General features: G+C 36.0%; 1 protein-coding gene across 5 annotated transcripts; it reads left to right on the top strand.

The window, feature by feature from the left end:
* Positions 1-97: 97 nt before the first annotated feature.
* LOC106124315 (myosin heavy chain, non-muscle) lies at positions 98-18,802 on the top strand. 5 transcript variants are annotated; one of them, XM_013320857.1, is made up of 41 exons: positions 98-812; positions 2,942-3,045; positions 4,275-4,421; positions 5,401-5,501; positions 6,211-6,369; positions 6,530-6,685; positions 6,938-7,192; positions 7,274-7,437; positions 7,519-7,672; positions 7,746-7,931; positions 8,038-8,166; positions 9,225-9,315; positions 9,734-9,861; positions 9,948-10,130; positions 10,205-10,329; positions 10,402-10,549; positions 10,641-10,886; positions 10,978-11,131; positions 11,206-11,529; positions 11,617-11,777; positions 11,863-11,988; positions 12,159-12,383; positions 12,590-12,907; positions 12,989-13,160; positions 13,229-13,355; positions 13,448-13,562; positions 13,800-13,958; positions 14,123-14,344; positions 14,493-14,618; positions 14,838-15,002; positions 15,190-15,345; positions 15,484-15,582; positions 15,689-15,841; positions 16,010-16,147; positions 16,233-16,396; positions 16,618-16,735; positions 16,814-16,920; positions 17,141-17,306; positions 17,380-17,480; positions 17,560-17,671; positions 17,907-18,802. In XM_013320857.1, the coding sequence occupies exons 1-41, from the start codon at positions 604-606 to the stop codon at positions 17,967-17,969; spliced, it is 6,456 nt and encodes a 2,151-aa protein (XP_013176311.1). In that variant the 5' UTR covers positions 98-603; the 3' UTR covers positions 17,970-18,802. The 5 variants fall into 5 exon arrangements, with proteins under 5 accessions (XP_013176311.1, XP_013176308.1, XP_013176309.1 ...); XM_013320854.1 differs by lacking the exon at positions 9,225-9,315 and adding an exon at positions 8,327-9,089; XM_013320855.1 differs by lacking the exons at positions 4,275-4,421; positions 9,225-9,315 and adding an exon at positions 8,327-9,089.
* Positions 18,803-18,975: the final 173 nt, after the last annotated feature.

Here is an 18,975-nt window from a genome sequence, read left to right as displayed (position 1 = left end):
GATGTGTCGGATGAAAAGTTCGGCGCAGCAGGAGCGGGCGGCAGGGCGCGGCTGGTTGTTGGCACGGTGCCCGCGCAGCCGCCAGTGCCCCGCCAGCTGTCCCGTCGTCGCCCGCGCCGTCCGCCGCTCTCCGTCCAGCGCCTCCGCGACGCACCAACTACAATTGTCGCAATATATTCCACGCGCACGCATCGAGTGCGACGTCTTTACGATCCTGACGTTTCGGCGCAAAAACTCTCGCTCGGCGTCACCGAGAGTCCGCGAATTGCGCGAAGTCCGCTCCGGCTCCCGAGCCCAGTGGATCTAGGTCGCCCGGTCGAGCGGCAGCGGGATATTTTTATTGGCGCCACGCTGCAGACGTACGAGCGCCTCGGCCGCGCACTTAAATAAATTAATTATTATTTATAGCTTAGAACATTAAATCTCATTCCGTAAACATTGGCGGTTGAGGTGAACGCGTGGTCACGTTCCGGTCGATGGATGATAGGAGGAAGTTATGATCGAAGGTCGGGGATAGAATAATTAGTAGTAAGCATACCGCATTTAATTGTAACCGTGGACATTTGTGATTAGTGCATTTGTTAGTGTGCAAGTGCAGTGAGCATGCACCACTTGTACCCGCTGGCGAAAGGCGACCCGCTGTGCCCGCTGGGTTTCCACCCGCAGGTGCGCTGGCCCACGCGCTGCAAGCGCTGCTTCCGCGACTACAAGGAGCACGGCGGGGGCGGGGGCGGAGGGGGGCGCCGACGTGACGACGACTTCGCCTCCACACCCAGCCTCGCCACCTGGACCTCACCCGTTGGCGCTGCACGGTTAGCATCACACGAATCTGACATCCTCCTTTTTACTACATTCCACTTAATTCAAACCCTTGTGATTATCAGTGAAGGTGCGTAAAGATTACTTGACCTCCCTTGATTTCAATTAGCAGCTGTTCGAAGATTATAAACGAAATATCTTACTAATATTATAAATGCGAATGATTGGATGGATGGATTGATGTTTGTTTAAAGATATCTCCAGAACGGCTGCATTGATCTCGTTGAAATTTGGCATAGATGTGGAACATAGTTTGGAAGAACACATAGGCTACTAATTAAGTTTTTTTTAATTCAGAGCGGACGGATCGCGGTCGACAGCTAGTTATTAATAATAATACAAAACCTATAATTACACCTAAGAAACGTATGCACAGAAAGTTTACCAGGAAATGTGTCGAAAGCAAACTGTAATTGGAACACTGGATAAGGAAACTTGAATTACTTTATACAGTAATGTTGTTACAAGAGAACCTAAACTGGTTATAACACTAACTACATGATAAATAAGACCTTTCACATAATAGATGGCGATAATACAAACGTACATATAGCTTAAAGAATTGAACCCACTACAAAAGATATGCAAGATTATTCTAAAACCTATATTCATAGTTCATAGGTTCTTCCTCATTATCGTGAGCTACCAACGCATAAACATCTGAACAAAAAATAAAAAAATGAAATTTATAATAATTTAACTAAACTCTTTTGTTTTTGTTTACATTGTGTTCCACACAGCGTCTTAAATTCGTCTGTTCTGTTGTCTTCAAAAAAAGTTAATTTTTTTACATTTGAAACAACATTTATATTTTTTATATTGGATAGATGTAACTATAAAAATTCCAGTACAAGGTCCTGACAACACGGTTAGAAAGAGATAGTACGAAATGAAACCATAAAAAGCGTTATGTGGCATAATTCCAAATCTCCGGATGTGTTTATGAATTGTTTGTATGGCGAGCGGCGGACTGATTGACGCAACAACGCCACTGACTCGCTACATTTAATCTCAGAATGTACTAATTCGCAAACAGATTTTGTTATTTATACAAATACGTAGAAATAATGCCAATACTAGCATCACATTTATATGTGTTTATGTTCTGACTAGTTCTGGCCCGCAACTCCGTCCGTGTGTATTTAAAAACAAACTTAATAGCCCATCTGTCCTTCCAAACTATGTTTTACATCTATGCCAAATTTCAGCGAGATCCGTTCAGCCGTTCCGGATATACCTTCAATCAAACATCCATCCATCCAAACAATGGCATTTATAATATTAGTAAGACGTCGGATTAGCAGAGCTGAAACAGTAACTACACAAAGAATTCATATTATTTAACCCTTATGTTCGTATTATATTTTGTATAGCATACCATACCTACAACTTTATAAACATATACGATCACTATAAAATAATTTTTAACTTTGTTTTTTGCTTTTCTTCAAAATAGAAATCTTGCCACAATAAGGGTTAAGTAAATAAATATAAATCTATCTATCTACTCAGCCATGAGACGCCCACTGCTGGGCATAGGCCTCCCCCATAGATCGCCACGATGAAATATAAATACTTAATAAAAATGTACTGTTTAAAACATGTGTTTTACGTTAACATTGACTAAAATATCGTGCACTTGGTTTAGTATTCATGGAAATATTCGTTACCATGAAAAGCAATAACAGACAATGTGCAGATACTAGTAATAGGGATACTCGAGCTGTGCCAAGAATCCATCTGCAGCGAGTAAATCTATCAAGGAATAACGCACTTACAGTTATATTAAGATTGCACGCATTCAGACTTACTACTTCATTAGTCCAAAGTATAATTAAGAACGCAGTCATGCCATTAAATACAGAAATAAACGTATTAACGCCATATTAACGTAAGAACGTAGGAATGCCTAATAAAATAATAATATGCAATACTTATGCGTAAAATTATACAAATATATTGTTATTCCTCATACTATATCCTAATCTTCTTATTCATTGTCCTTCACTTCTTATTCATTTAGTTCTCTTTTTAAAGTAGCTCTTTTTTAATTTCACAGCTGCTTTTGTTAAAAATAATTTAGTTGAATATATTGCAATTAAGCCTAATATACATATAACAGTGGTCGTGATGAAGAAGCGAGCGGAGAGAAGACGGGACGTGGCTGGGCGTCCAGCACAAATCTCAGCTCCATTGATACTCCAAAGAAAGAAACCTTCTCCACAGGTACGAATTTCATGAACCATTTACGTTGTCCTGTCTACAGGTCTTTAATTCGAATATTATTTAAAATTTGACACTGGGATAGTAGCGCCGTCTGTCGGATCCAATGTAAAACATTCCAAAATCAAAAACTACTAATAAATTAAAAATTAATTAAAAAAACATTGTCCAGTGGACAAAATTGTAAATCTAGACCATTCCCAGATCCCCTTGAACACACACAAAAAATTTCATCAAAATCGGTCCAGTCGTTTGAGAGAAGTTCAGTGACATACACACGCACAGAAGAATTATATATATAAAGATGTAGAATTATAAATTTTATGGATATGCTGAAATATAATTTAAATTGTTTAAAGGTATTCCAAAACCTACTAAATTGACTTGCGTACTATATTCTGGTTGTCAATTTTCAACGAAATTATTTCTACAAGTGTAGTTAATGTTATCTTAATTACATCAATGAGAAGCAACGTTTGTATATTTAAAAGAACTATAAAGAAACATTCAAGATTATTACCCGTGTAGTTAGTTTATAAAAGGTTAAATACTTTAATAGCTAAGACAGGCTGCACTACTTAAAGGTGGGTAAAAGTGTTTTTATTTATATCGTACATTTAGAACTAAAAAGCATGCGCTGATCGTGAGTAACAGGATTACCAGTTTTCACTTACTCGCATTCATGTAGCACGTAAAGTCAGACATAACTTTCCTTTTCATAACATTTCTTTTCTCGGCTTAAAATATAATAAGTTTTATTTTGTTCCATACATAACAACACCCATAATATTATCTCTGTTACGGAAATTATTGTTAACATTAATTGGTAAACAGATTATTCTTGTGACTCCTTGAATTTACCGTTGGTTTCTTAGATAAAAATCTCTTCATAAAACATATCGTCATGACGTCATCTTTGAAAAAAACAGAGATAAAAATGTGTTCTAAGCATGGATTTTAGTTTTAGAAACCCACGGTAATTCGTTTAACTTCTGTTAGTTCCAGTGGTCAAATCTTAATGCGTCATTTTCACGTAGAGATCACTAGAAACCTTTTTAATATCCAATCGTTCATGAAACCTGTATCTTGATTACATAGAAGTAGCCAATTGTCACTAACAAGTTCCCTTTGAGTGAATTTTACAACATTATAAGTTCTCATTGCAATTCAAATAAAACACGCTATAATACAATATAGCGAGTTACAAGTTTGAAGCAGTATTTTATCTTTAGGCGGGAACAAAACGAGCACATGGACGTCAACGCCGGACCTGGCGAACGACAACGATACAACCACCGCGGTGACCTTCAGCCTTAAGCTGCCTAAACGACGGTATACGGGGCCTCTGCCTTCCATCGACACCGGTCAGAATATTACAGGTTAATTCCCCCATACATAAATCTAGAATACAGATTATACACATAAGAATCCGATTTCGTTTTCTCATAAACCAATTATAAGGTTGAAGAGTACATATTGAAATACTTCGCGAGAGAAGCAATGTACCTACTATCAAATATGCTAGATTAGATCACACAAACTGAAACATCTTTTTCTATGCTTACGTTATACGCAAAATATATGATCGCAGTTGCTGTGCCATCTACTTCTGCTTAATTTCTCTACTCTCTACTTTTAAGTTTGTTGTATTTTTCTCGCACTTTTCTGTCTGCTTTTAACACTTTATTCTATTTAAATTATACTGAAGAATCTTTTACTTTTGTATTTACACTGACGATCTTCAAGTACTATTGATTGTCAATTAAAGAGACAATAAAATTTAGGATCTAATTTATTGCGCTATGTATGATGGTTTACGTATACATCTTTCTGGAACATAGTTTTTAAATGAACACATACATTACTGTCTATTGTCTTTAAAATAAATTAGTTAATTTAAAGAGATTACGTCTTGCCATTGAATAAATACAACAGGTATTCGTCATCTCCTTATTACTTACCAAATCAGAGGAATTAAATTTTATATGACAGTTTAAAGTGAACTTTCGAAGAGACCACTACTTAGTAACGCGAATCATAGCATAGAAGACGATGATAAGTAATTTTCTCTCAGACATATTTGTAATCTTGTATTAAAGTTTCGGGATTAAAATAATATCTTTTGTCAGCAATAAAAGTGCTCGGCTCTAGTGAACAATCTAATTGTGAGTTTCCACTGCCATAATATATAAACAAAAATATATGTTTAATCAAATGAAAGATATGTTTCTGGGTAACGTTAGTGGAAACTCACCGTTGTTGCCTTTCGTTTTATTCGTTCCTAACACGATTCCGATGTGCACTTCAATAGTCCACCTAACTGTGATATTTGATTGTTTTAAATATTGCATTTCTCAGACACAGTATCTGTGCGGCGACCGTCGCCGTCGCCGCCGCCCACCACAGCTGCAACCATCACAATTAACAAGAACGACTCGCTCGCAGAACGTGTTCGAAAGGTAAACACCACACATAACACATTCCTATAATAGTTATTTTTATCATCTGTACAAATAGTTGTTTGTTTTACAAAGTAAGTTCTCGTTTACGTGGAAATTATCAACACAGCTCCGCATGTGATCAACATTTTGTAAATATAAACATATTTCTTTATTACTTTAGCAGTTTTAGCATAAAAATCACTTTTGAATTAACGATTTTCATACTCTTCCTGCCCATTTTTATCCACTGCCACAGGGCGCGATTCCACGCACGGCTTTTACTTTGTACAGAAGTCTCGGTTGCACCAGTGGAAACATGCGACTCCATATATAAAAGCAATTGTGCGCTGCCCACTATGTGGAAATAGACATTGAAAATGACCTTTTAAAGGAACATTTTACATTGTGACAAGACAAATAAAATAGATAGAAATGTTGAGCATTTAAAGAATTGTAAACTTATAAGAATTAATAAACAAATGAGATTGATCAATGTTATAAATAATATCATGACCAATAATTAGCAAAAATAAAATAAATTAAGATCTTTAGATATTATCGTTGGCTAAGCCGGTAGTGTTATTTATAACTACAGTCTGAACGTACGGACGAATATTAAACTTATATGATTCTATATTTAGTTTACATTTAGGATTATTTAATGTCGGAATAAAGAGGAATATAAAAGAAAATTCATGATAAGAATTTTTTCCTTAAAAATTTTCAGATGCAACTTATAAAATCACAGAACAGCTTTGAAAAGGAGTCTAGTATAGAGAAGGAAAGAGAAAGAAGAAGTGCATCACGAAGTAAAGAGGAAGAGAAAACAGTTAAACTAAAAGAAGAACGAGCGTCTGCTAAGGAGGATGTTAATTTCTTAATTCAGGTAACATTTCTGCAAAAAATATCTAGAAATCATACATAATCTTTGACGTGAATTTCTACATTATTGCTATCTATGTTGTGATCAAGGAGAATGAGCGGGATGGCACTATTATAGAAATACCAGTGATATGACAGTGAAGATTGACCGTAACATTTTACAGGTAAAGAACTCGAGAAACACTTCGTCAAATTCTAAACCTCCCATAAGAGGTGGGCCAGGTCGAGATAAGGAAGAGACATCAGACGACGACACAAGTACTGCAGGCACTATCACCACAGACACAACACTAGTTGATGCTAACATCAAAGATTATCAGGTAACGTATGGAGACATCACAAGAATGGAATTGCTTTTAGTGTATATTAAATATGGTATTAAGCTGACACTAAAACATTCCAAATGTGGAACTTTATTTTGGGCTAAATAAGTTGTTAGCGACAATACATTTTATTTAATAAAAATATGGTCAAATATTTTATCGAGCCCTAAATTATACGAAGTAAGATAAACTAAATTTTGTGTATAATAATATTAATAATTATTAATTAACATTAATATCTGATTAAAGGACCAAATAGAAAATTTAAAACAAGAAGTGGATCTTCTAAGAAAGAGATGCGAAAGAGTGGAGAAAGAAAAGAGTGATATACTACTTAGAAGATTAGCAAATATAGATACAGCTAACAAATATACTACGGGAAGATCGTCTGAAGTTTTGAAGTTGCAACAAAAAGTTAACGAACTGACGACTCAAAATGAAGACTTGAGAGATGAGAAAAAACATCTCGCACTCAGAGTAAGGGAAATTGAGGCAGAGCTAGAGGTATGAATATCATTATTAAAAAGTAATAAACCATTTTTAAAGAACTAGGGTATTTTTATCATTGTAATTTTGTCTTTACAGTCACGTCCGTCCGTAGAAGCTCAGACAAAACAGATCGAGCAGTTACGGTCGAAACTGTTAGCTGCAGAAACTTTGTGCGAAGAATTAATGGATGAAAATGAGGATATGAAAAAGGAACTGAGAGAACTCGAAGAGGAAATCGAAGAAATGCAAGACAACTTCAGGTATTCAAATGAATCATTGATCTACCTCAATTTTGGTATTTTACTAGCTATATCATAACGAACCATATATTTATTTCTCAGGGAAGACCAAGCTGATGAATATTCATCACTGAGAAGAGAATTAGAACAAACGATAAAGAATTGTAGAGTTTTATCCTTTAAGTTAAAGAAGACTGAAAGAAAAGCTGAACAGTTAGAAATAGAGAAAGCTGAACAAGAAAAGAAACTATTAGAGGTATGGAATAATTACTTGCGTAACGTATATTTTATTACGCATGCAAAAATTAACCATCGTTTCTTTTTATTAGATAGTTGGTGGTCAAGATGGGATGCAACGGGAGAACCGCATCAAGGAATTGGAGCAAGAAGTGGCGCGGTCGACGGAAGTATCGCTGCGACTGCAACGTGACCTAGCGGACGCCAATGCAAAGCTGGCGGCGGTGTCCGGAGCGCCGCCTGCCAATCTTAAAAAGCACACGCCTCCTTCCGATGGTGTTAGTACTTTACTATCCTTTTGTTTACACTTTTCGAAGCACATCGAGACTGTCATAATAGTTATTAACAGTATAAAGCCATTTTAAATCCTTTTTTATTAAACAGAAGGTGTCGCGGTCATCACTTACGCGAGGTGGTAGCCAAGAGGACCCTGCGCAACTACTAAGAGACTTACAAGACTCGCTAGAACGAGAAGCGGACTTGCGAGAACAGTTACGAAATGCGGAAGAAGAAGTAAGGCCCTTTATGTATTACGAAAATTGCAATGTTTGGAATTATTTGCGTCTCTATTAGCTATATAATTATATCTCTAATAGCTACTTAACATTTAATCAAAAATTCTTTTGCTTACATAAATCGAGCTCTGAGCTTATGGAATCTTGTCTTCTAACAGGCCAGTCGTTATAGGCATCGCTACGCAGGCAGAAGAATTCCACATCTACCAAATCCCCCTCAGCTCTCAATAACCTCAAAATCTCAGACTAATTCTGTAGAAGATAAATCTAGACAACAAATAATCGAAACTCAAATTGCTCTTGATAAAAAATTATCATCATTCGATTTAAGTAAACTAACTATAGGTGTCAACGAAATCGCGCAATCTCCACAAGATCATATCCAATACTACTCTCAGGGTTGTCAAACAGATCATGTATTATTGTTAGACATCGGAACAGAAATTACAAAAATAACTTTGGACTCTAACATTCAGTGTACTATTTCAAATTCAGAAATGTACACACAAACTGAAATTCCCTTTACGAAAAATAAAGTTGCCCAAACCGAAATTTTACAAAGGAATTATCTTACACAAACAGACAAAGCCAAAGAAAGAGTGGCTGCTACACAGACCGCTCCACAAACAAAGAATGATAATTCTACACAAATTGAAAATCATATTATAGAAAGCATTGATGTTGGCACTAATACAGTAGATTTTCTTGTAATTGATAAAAGTGTATCGACTGAGGCTTGTGTTCCCAGTGTTTCATGTTCAGATGATTCTGAGAGTATGAAAAATGAGATGTTAAATCGTAGGAAAGAAAAATCAGAAAGTCCTCCTCTTTCATCCGATAAGACGGTACCCGGTCCATCGGATCGCATATTCCCTTTCGTATCATTATTCAATCCCTTGGCGGCAAGGATACCAATTGTAGGTACATTATATTTTTGACCCACTTCATTATTGTTGTTTTTGTCGCTAGTTACAGTTTAACAATATTATATACTAATATAATTAATTACATAGCTCAAATTGATATTACTGATATTAAATAGACTAATATTTTCAGGCCAATAACTTGCGTAAAACTGCATCAAGGGTTGAGGACGACAATGAGTCCTTACTTCTACAGCTGAAGAAAATGGCTACCAAAGCCAGAAGTACGTCAATATTAATATGTTCTTGAAATCTTAGTTTGTGTATCCTAAATCTTAATAACTAATTACATCCTTAAACACTCAAATTCGTTATCGTGTAATATCTAACATACTTTACACTTTATGTACTAAACGCTTATCCCTTTTTATCCTTTTTGTAAATACATTAAGATATGTATACTTATTAAACTGGCGTAATTATGGTAGCCATTTTCTCCAGTCTACTCAGTCCAGTCTGTAATCGTGACCTGAGTTTTGCGGCAAATTATAAACAAAACGTATATTTTTCGTTTACTTTATTATTACTGTAACTAACAATGAGTTTGCATCATAACCATAAATTAATCTGTCCTTTTGTAACTGTTTCTTATTTAACATTTGTGTTTTTGTTTTGTTTTCATTTGATTTTATTTGTTCTCAGGTCGAAAACTGTCGCCAACACCTCCAAGTAATCGACTTTCCATTGAAGCACCCAATGAAAAAGATGAAGGAATATCAGACGAAGAGGATCCAGCTGAATTACGACTTTTACTTGAGCTCAATGAACAGGTTAAAAAATTTCAGTAAAGAAAATTACATGTAAAAAGAGAAGAAAATGAAGTAGGTAATTTTACATTACTGTCTTTAATTTTTAGGAATCTGCAGTATTGCGACGTAAGGTTGAAGATTTAGAACAAGACAGAGATTCATTGAAAAAACAAGTTAAAGAACTCACAGAGAAAATCTCAAATATCAGTAGCAAACAGAATACTGTGACAACAACAGGTATTAGAAGAACTACTGGAAAATCAAACAATTTAGCGGAAGAAAAAGTTAAAGTAGGTCTTATAGTAGCATATCTAAAGTGTTCTGTTCAAGATAATTAGCAGAAATAATAAAAATCTGTGTTTAGGTTTTAGAAGATGAAATAGCAGAATTACGAAAGAAATTGATAGAAAAAGACAGAGACTGTGAAAGACTGCATGCAGAACTAAGTCTTGCCCAGAAAAAACCAAAAGCATCGTTAATAAAGAGCAAGTAGGTTTTCAACGTTAATGTTTAGACGAACAATTTTACATTTGTTTACTTATTTATGGTTATTTGATTAAGGTCTCTTGATGGTGGAAATGATTTACAAAACGTTGATTTGAAACGACAACTTCAAGTCATAGAACAAGAAGCTAATGTTCTAAGGGCAAAAACTCAAAGCTTAGAAGTGGACAACGAAAAATTACAATCGGAAAATAAAAAATTACAGGTACAATTTAAGTCAATCTATGTATATATAATCTATTTTGTATAATTATCTATTTTAAGATGGCTGAGTATTATGTTTTCTTTCCTTACAGCTAATGAAAAACACCAAATCTATTAAGTCTGATAAAAACTTAGAACAATCATCTATTAAGGTAAGCCAACTAGAAACCGAGTTAAAGGAAGCTTTAGCAAAAATAAAGGATTTAGAGAGCAGTAAAGAAAAAGATGAAAAGACCGAAAAGAAAGTAAGATTTGGTAGTGATATAAATAAAAAAGATGCTGAAACTTTAAAACTTAAACAAGAAGAACTAGATAAATTAAAGCTTAATTATAGTAAGGTAAGTTTTTATAATTCAAAAGAAATTTTAGAAAGATGTAGGTACAACAGAAATAAATTATTTATTTAAATAAATATTCATATGATTAAAGATGGAAAAGGAAAAGGCCAAGCTACAACTTACACTTAAAGAACTAAAAGAAGATGCGATAAAATCTTTCAAGCCCAGGACACCAAAGAAATTGACAGATTTAACTACTAAATTACAAATGAAGAAAATGGTAGATGACTTAGAAAATGAAATTGGTAAGATAGTAATAAATAGGAAATTATGTTTTAAAAAATTGTTTGAGTAATTTTGATTTATTTTATGTGTTCAGGTGAACTTTACGTTATTATGAAAAATGCCGGTTTATCGTCCCAAGAAATTAATGCTAAAGCCCAATTAGAAAAAGACATAGAAGAGATAAGATCAAAACTATCGCGTAACGAATCAGAATTTAAAAATGAGAAAAATCGCTTGCAAACAGAAATCGCAAAACTTAAAGATATCAATTCAAAACTAGAATCTGAAAAAGTATCAATTACTGATAAATGTAAAGGTCTAGAAGTTGAAAACCAAAAAGCAATAACTGAATGTAAGACACTGAAAGAAGATAAGAAAAACTTAGAATCTCAAATCTCTAAACTCAATGCTGATTTAAGTAAGTCCAATTATTTAAAAATTTTTGAGGATGTTCTTAATCTAAAACAGAAGATATGTTTAAAACCTTTAATCATTTTAATTTCAGAAAAAACTTCTACTCATCAAACAGCAATGTCTGATTGTATGAAAAAAATTGAAGACCTAAAAAAAGAAATGGACACAAAAGATAAAGAGATCGAGAAATTAAAAAAACAGGTTGATAGTATTAATAAATTAGAGCAAGATAAAAATAAATTACTAAAAGAAGTAAGCGATTCTATTTCATATTCATATTTTACAAATTTGAAATAAAAATTGTAATTATAGAAATATTTTCTATAATTCCTTTTAGGTAGGAGAAAAAACAAAAAAGATCACCGAGTTAGAAAAAAAACTAAAAGAAACTGAAGAAAAATGCAAACGCAATGAGAAACTGCTTTCATCTCAAAAAGATCGCGTCTCGAAGTTACAAAAAGAGGTATGATTTCAATATTCATTATATGTAAAACTGAAATTTTGCTTTAAATTTTGATCTAGTGATGATGAAGGCAATGATGATGAATTTACCAGTGGTGACCATTTTATTGTATCAAAATATGTTAAATTTACATAAAACCATTTTACTTATATAATAATTATTTTAAAAAGCTAACTGAAGAGAAGCAACAAGCGGAGGCCCTAATAAGTTCTCATAGACGATCTTCTATAGAATTTACCAGCGAAAAAGACGAACTACAAACAAAGCTAATAAAATCTGAAAGTAAAGTTATAAATTTAGAAACAGATATAAGCGACTTAAAAAAAGAATATGATAACAAAATCTTAGATCTGGAGTCAACTATAGCCGCAAAAGATTCCCACATAAAACAACTGGTACAAGTGGTTTTAAAAGGCGTGTTACCCTGTAACTAATTTTGTTTTATAAGTGTCCTACTTCCATTTTATACACAAATATCCTGCATCAGAAACCCTGTCTATTAGAGTTTAGTTGTCGACCCCTAGACGCTTTTTGAAACTTTATAATGATAGACCTCTAATATCTTCAAATTTTAATCAATGCAAATATTTAAAAATTCCAGGAAGACGCATTACGAGAAACTTCTAATGCAAAATATGACGAATCAATTTTATCATTAGAATTATCACAAATTAAGGACAAATATGAAACAGCAGCTAAAGAAGTTCAAGACAAAGAAGATGAATTATCGTCCACTAAGCTAAAACTGAATAACATCGAAAAAGAACTTTCAACTCTACAGACAGAAACAAATCAGTTGAAATCTGAAATAGCAAGACATGAAAACGAACGAAAAGAATTAGAAAATAAATTGCAAACAGAAAAGAAAGAATCTAAATATTGGGAAAACAAAACATCTGAACTTGAGAGTGATTTACAGGCTAGTAAAATATTTATAGATTTTTTTAAAGTTTCATTTTGCGATAAGAAACTTAAGCAGAGAATCTTTGTTATCTTTTAGGTTGAACGAAAGAAAATCGACCGGATTAGAGCTACACACGATAAAGATATTAAGAACAAGGAAGCTGAATTGGCTACTCTTAAAGGCAAATTAAAAATATTGGAACAGAGTTCTGGAGCAGGAGCGAAAAGGATAAGCGATCTAAAACAAGAACACGAAGAAAGCATTAAAAGTATGTTATTAACGATATAAAATCGTAAAGTAAAAAATGTAATGACTAATGATACTTGAAATTTTTAGAATTGGAACATTCCTTGGCGATGGAGAAAGCTGAATACGAAGAGTTAACTGTTAAATACGAATTATTAGAAGAAGAGCATGTAGTCACTAAAGCACGACTTACTGTAGAGAAAGAACAAGCTCAAGGGTATGTTCACAGCACTTGGATTGAAAACTTTTTAATATAATTAAAAAAAAATTCAAGGTCCATCTTGGTTAACATTTGTGTTATGTCCACAGCGAACTATTACACGTTCGTAAGGAATTAAATGCAACCCTATCTGATTTGAAATCGTTACAAGAAAAAATGGAGACACAAGTTACAAACTTAAACAAAGAAAAGACTGAGCTACAGGTAATATCGTTACTAAGAATTGCCTTACGGTAAATATTGGGGCATAAATTGGCTCTTATAAATAAATTGAACTCCATTCCTTTTACTATTTTGTTATCCATAATATCTCTCCTCAAAGTTTATGCTTAACGGCTGTCATTTAACACCAGTGGAATCGCTTGTTTGATTGCTGTTCACTATTAAAAGTACTTTATTTGTATTGTTAAGTCTGTTATAAATTATATTATTTGTGTGTAGAATGAGATATCGTCTCTACAAGAGCGTCTGTGCGGCGGCGGGTGGGAAGTAGAACGCGCGCGGTTACAGGCGCGCTTGGAGCAGCGCGAGCGAGAGCTGCGCGACGCGCACGACCAGCGCGACGTGCTAGCACACCACCAAGACATTACTAAGAAAGAGGTCTGTTACTTATCTATCAATGTGCATTTATACCTACCTTAGTATAGATCTGATAAAGTTGCCTTTTCACATGAGTAAATTCACCAAGATGTGCGAAATGAAAATGCCAATGTATATTTTTTCGTAGAACTAAATTTGCCTCAAAATGTTACGTATTTTTGTAGCTGGAAGAAGCCCGTAAGAAACTAGAAGATTACGAAAAAGTGAGCAAGGTGCATAGGAATCTATCGGCGGACAACGTAGAGCTGGAGAGAGAGCTGGCCGCCATGAACAGCCGCCTGGAGCAGGCGGAGCGCGCGCGCAAGGCGGAGCTCGCCGACACCAAGATACGGTACGAGGGCCAGATGAACACCATGCGAGATGAACTCAAGTCACTGCACAATCAGGTAACCATTTATTGAAACATAATATGTTTGAAGCATCCTATCTCCTATTTTTCTAGTAAGATCAAAAGTCCTGAAAACCAAAATCAGAATAACAGATTTAATTTCTACACACAGAATGAGGAAATAATTCTCAATTAAATATTGATAGGTATCAAGATTCAGAAGGGAGCGCGACAACTACAAGCAAATGCTGGAAGCCGCCCAGAAGACAATGGAGGAATTAAAGAATGGAGGAAAACGAACACAAAGAGCGTCCATTTCAAGCACCGATGAGGTTAGTTGCTACAACAATATAACTGGGGCCTCTACCCAAAGGGCTGGACAGTAAACACTGCGGAGGATTTTCCTTGTACGTATCTCGTGCCACCACCATATTCATCGGTTAGCATCGTTAGAGTCGAGAGCTCCGTTTTTTTATATGTCAATGTGTCCAAATTATTTTTATACCAGTATAAAAGGATAAAGTTTTGTAACTGAAACAATGTAATTTTAGGAGGAGTACCGTAACAAAGTGGCAGTGTTGGAGCAACAGATGGCGTGCCTGGAGGACGAGCTGTGCGAGGCGCGCCTCCTCTCCTCCAAACTGAACACGGAGCTCGTCAGCGAGCGCTCGCAGGCAGAGGTCCGCCTCGCCGAGATGCAGTCAAGATTGAACGAAGTACGTAGTCTACGTATTTATTATCCTGCTCGCAAAGGACCAATTTTTTAAAAATATTGTACAATACATTACATTTGTAATATAAATTGTTGTTCTTGAAATATCTCTCACTTGTAAGCTGACTGAACCAGAAATTGATCCTCATTTCTGTAAATGTATGTAAAAGTTTGTTTTTGTGTTGTGTCAGTACGAGGAGGAGCGGCTGCTGTCGTCAGGGCGGGCGCGCGTGGCAGGCCTGGCCACGCGCATGGAGCTGGCATGGCACAAGGAGCGTGACGAGCAGCAGCGCCTGCTGCAGGAGACCTCCACGCTCGCCAGGGACCTGCGCCAGACGCTGTTCGAGGTCACACACAAATACTTGTATTTTACTAATATTGCAATATATCATCAGACGGCTCATCGAATATTTATTGAATTCTATTGCGCTTCGGTCAACATTTCGCGTACATTGGTCTTATATATATTGATTATTTTACTACAGGTTGAGCGAGAAAGAGACAAGGAGAGATTGGATATGAAGAGAAGAATAGAACAATTAAAACGAACTACTGAAGAAGAAATTGAGGAGGCCAAGAAAAAGGTGAAGTTATTCTATTAAACAAACATACAATTGGTACAACATAATGATATTTTAAATTAGATGTTATGTAACATTTTTTGCTTTATTGAAGTTATAATGTGCGCAGGTAACGGAGCTGCAATGCGACTTACTGGAGCTGCGCGACGCGCACGCTAAGCTGCGCACGGCCAGCGAGAAACTGCGCCGAGACAAGGAGCGGCACGAGCGCGACCGCGACCAGAACAAGCTCCTCGTCGCCTCGCTCAAGCGCGCACAGCAAGTAAGTACCTCACTTACGTCTGTAACGCTACGCCCTGTTACGCCCTGACGCGAAAAGAACCACACTTTGACATGAACAATTCTCCGAAAGTAATGCCATCTACCCATATGCAACTTCTACTACTCAACACTAGTTTTAAAAAATCCGAAAATGTTTTCTTTCTTGCAGGAGGATGACAGAGTAATTACACAACTCTTGGAAACCATCGACGATCTCATGAAACAGAGCCCCGAATTGTTCCGCAACGAGCAACCCGTTAAACCTGAGAAGAGTTTAATGACGCCTACACCTCCAAGGCGTAACAGAGTAAGAATTTATTTCAAAAGCTATATCATTGGTCAATTATTTTACCAGAGATTGATTCCTAAAAGGATAATGTTTTTGTTTATAGTCCTCAAAGTCCCGTTCGCGGTCGGGTACTCCCGAGAGTGCGGAGGCTGTGGCGGGGGCGAGCGCGGCCGCCACCGCCGCGCGCCTGCGTCGTCTCACAGACGAGCTGCGCGCCTCGCGCATAGCAGAGCGCACGCGCAGGCACCAGGCCGCCGGCATCAGACGGTATATAACAAATCTCGCACCTCAAAGACACTTTATTAGTTGTTAAGACAATTAGTCCTCTATTCTTGGCTAATTAAGTGCCAAGATTTGACAATAACAGTGACTTCACATTTATCCACGGTTTCAAGCACATAACTCGCAACTTATACTCAATATCAGAATAGAAATCTGAAGCTAATATCCGTGATTTCTTTCTAACTATTGCAATAATTATCTTACAGAGGCATGACGGCGGAGCCGCGCGACGCGATGTCTGTATCCCCGGCGACACGAACACCATCGCGCGCGTCCTCGCTCAAGAAACGCTCCATCTCCCTCGAACAGACCACAAAAGAACAGGTGTTTGTTTTTAATTTTTTTAATAATATCTGTGATCCTGTATTTATATATAATTAACACAAACTGATGTATTAACAGAGCACGATATGGATGTCAGTGGAGGAGGGCAGCGTGTCATCGATGCAATCGCTGGATGGCGAAGACTCGCGCCTCTATACGCTGCCAAGGGACTCCAGCCTCGACAGGTTGCCTTATGTTCATATAAAACTGTATATCGCTTATCAAAGTTTAAAATGGGTTAAATTATTTTCTTTATCTGTTTAAAAAAATTTTCGTTACACAAATTACATGACTATTCAAGGCATTCATAATATCAGACTATGAGTTGGCACCTCGGACAGGAGAATGTTCTTGTTCGCGAAGTGCCAGTATAATGGCGGGTTTTATAATAATTTATGCTCACAGTCGTCTGTCCGGAGGGTCGGCACAGAGCGATGTGCTGCCGACAGAAAAGAAGAAGAAAAAGAGCATTTTCGGCAAACTGAAGAAACTTACAAAATCGCGATCCGTTGACGATCACGTCGAGAACGCGGAGGTTGTTGACTTCAGACCTATCGGCACTGTTTCACAGGTTATTACTGTGTATTATTATAATTTCATACTTACTGGAACAGTTTTTTACAGCAACTATTTTGTATTTTCAGGGTTCTGACTCGGATATGAGTACTGCGGGCAGCAAACGAGATTTAAGAGGACGCATTTCCGACATGTTCAGTAGAAAAGGACAAATGTCACGAACGAGCAGGTAGTTTTGAACTTTTTCACTAACTTGCGATATAATGTTGTATTGACTAATGGAATTAAAACGTAATGTTCGTAAACAGCAAAGAGCAGAGTCCGGAGCGAGCGAGTTCGGCAGCCAGCACGGGCAGCGCGCGGCCCATACTGCGCAACTCCAGCACCAACGCACTGCCGCGGCAATCGCCTGCCAAACCGGTAACTTGCTTATACTTGGTTTCTGAAATCTCTATATAAAACATAATGTTATCTCTATCTTGTTAATGTAATGAAAGGCATGACGACATATTTTATACAGAAATTTTAATCTCAGAAACCAGCGATTACTCACTTACTTAAAAATTTCTTTTTCCCATAATGTGGAAATTTATTGCCACTGTTACGTCTAGTAATGAAATTATTTCATTTAAAAAATAAAAAATGTTTATTTCAGATCGAAACGCGAACTCCCAGAGCGTCGAGTACAACGCCAGGCACCAAGAGGAAAGGAAAATAAGTGACAAGTTGCGTTTCCCTTTATTTTATATATTGTATTTATCATCTGACGATATTTCCTTATAGCGCGATATATCACAATACATCCTAGTGAAGATTCTTTTAACTAGACGATTATCAAATCGATCGTACTTTTTTTATTGACAGAAAAAAACAATGCATCGACTCTTTAAATTATTTTATAAATGCCTGTTGAATATTTATATCGATTTAAGAATGTTAAAAACCTGTTTATACGCTGGATGTATTTAAAACTATAAAGCGATGTTATACGGATGCAGGTTTTCGATGTTACCGGAATGGGTAAATATGTTTAAAAGTCGATTGTTGAATCGATTCCTATCGATTGAACCTATCAACACTACCTATTACTAATTAATAGAAATCTAATTTCAATTTTTACTACGCAGATCTGATAAAGGTGTCTACGAGATCGATCTATATGTAAAAATCGATTTGTGTATGACGTCATTACGCTAAAACTCGAATGAACCAAATAAATTATGCATCCCTAATGTTATCGTGAGTTTTCACTTCCAAAACAATTGTACAAAAACATATTGTTGTCTTCCTGATCCTCTTTAAAAAAACAAAAATTAAAATATAATTTTCAATAGGTCATTGAACTAAGGAAACTCATGGTTATGGAAAATATAGTCTGTGCTCCATCAAACCATAACCAATATTCCTTCTTTTTATATTATTGTCTATGTGTAATGTGAACTTTGAGATGTTTCGCCTCCTTAGTAACTAAGATAAGATCGTATCGCGATGTTTACCAAATGGATTGCTGTGTAATGTTCTTGTAATTTTGTAATAAACCCAATCAATAAACACAGTTTTTTTTTTTAATTTCGATCCTTACGGCTTTATTTATCAAATTATTTTTATAATAGAATCCTCTATTTAAAAACAAAATTTAGTTATTCATAAACGACTTATCGATATGAGTAAGGCTCGTAAGCGTCGACGTACTTACGTAGACATTTCTATGACGAGAAGCATCA

This window comes from Papilio xuthus, unplaced genomic scaffold (genome assembly GCF_000836235.2).
Source record: "Papilio xuthus unplaced genomic scaffold, Pxut_1.1 DF825946.1, whole genome shotgun sequence".
Classification (NCBI taxonomy): Eukaryota; Metazoa; Arthropoda; class Insecta; order Lepidoptera; family Papilionidae; genus Papilio; species Papilio xuthus.
This window is presented reverse-complemented; position numbering and strand designations above follow the sequence as displayed.

What these genes read in the sequence shown, in the direction of transcription:
- LOC106124315 (XM_013320854.1), top strand. Translation starts at nt 604, where the DNA reads ATGCACCACTTGTACCCGCTGGCGAAAGGCGACCCGCTGTGCCCGCTG. An exon ending in TAGCGGAAGAAAAAGTTAAA is followed by an intron (nt 10,131 to 10,204) that starts GTAGGTCTTATA and finishes ATCTGTGTTTAG; the next exon opens with GTTTTAGAAGATGAAATAGC. An exon ending in TGACTTAGAAAATGAAATTG is followed by an intron (nt 11,132 to 11,205) that starts GTAAGATAGTAA and finishes TTATGTGTTCAG; the next exon opens with GTGAACTTTACGTTATTATG.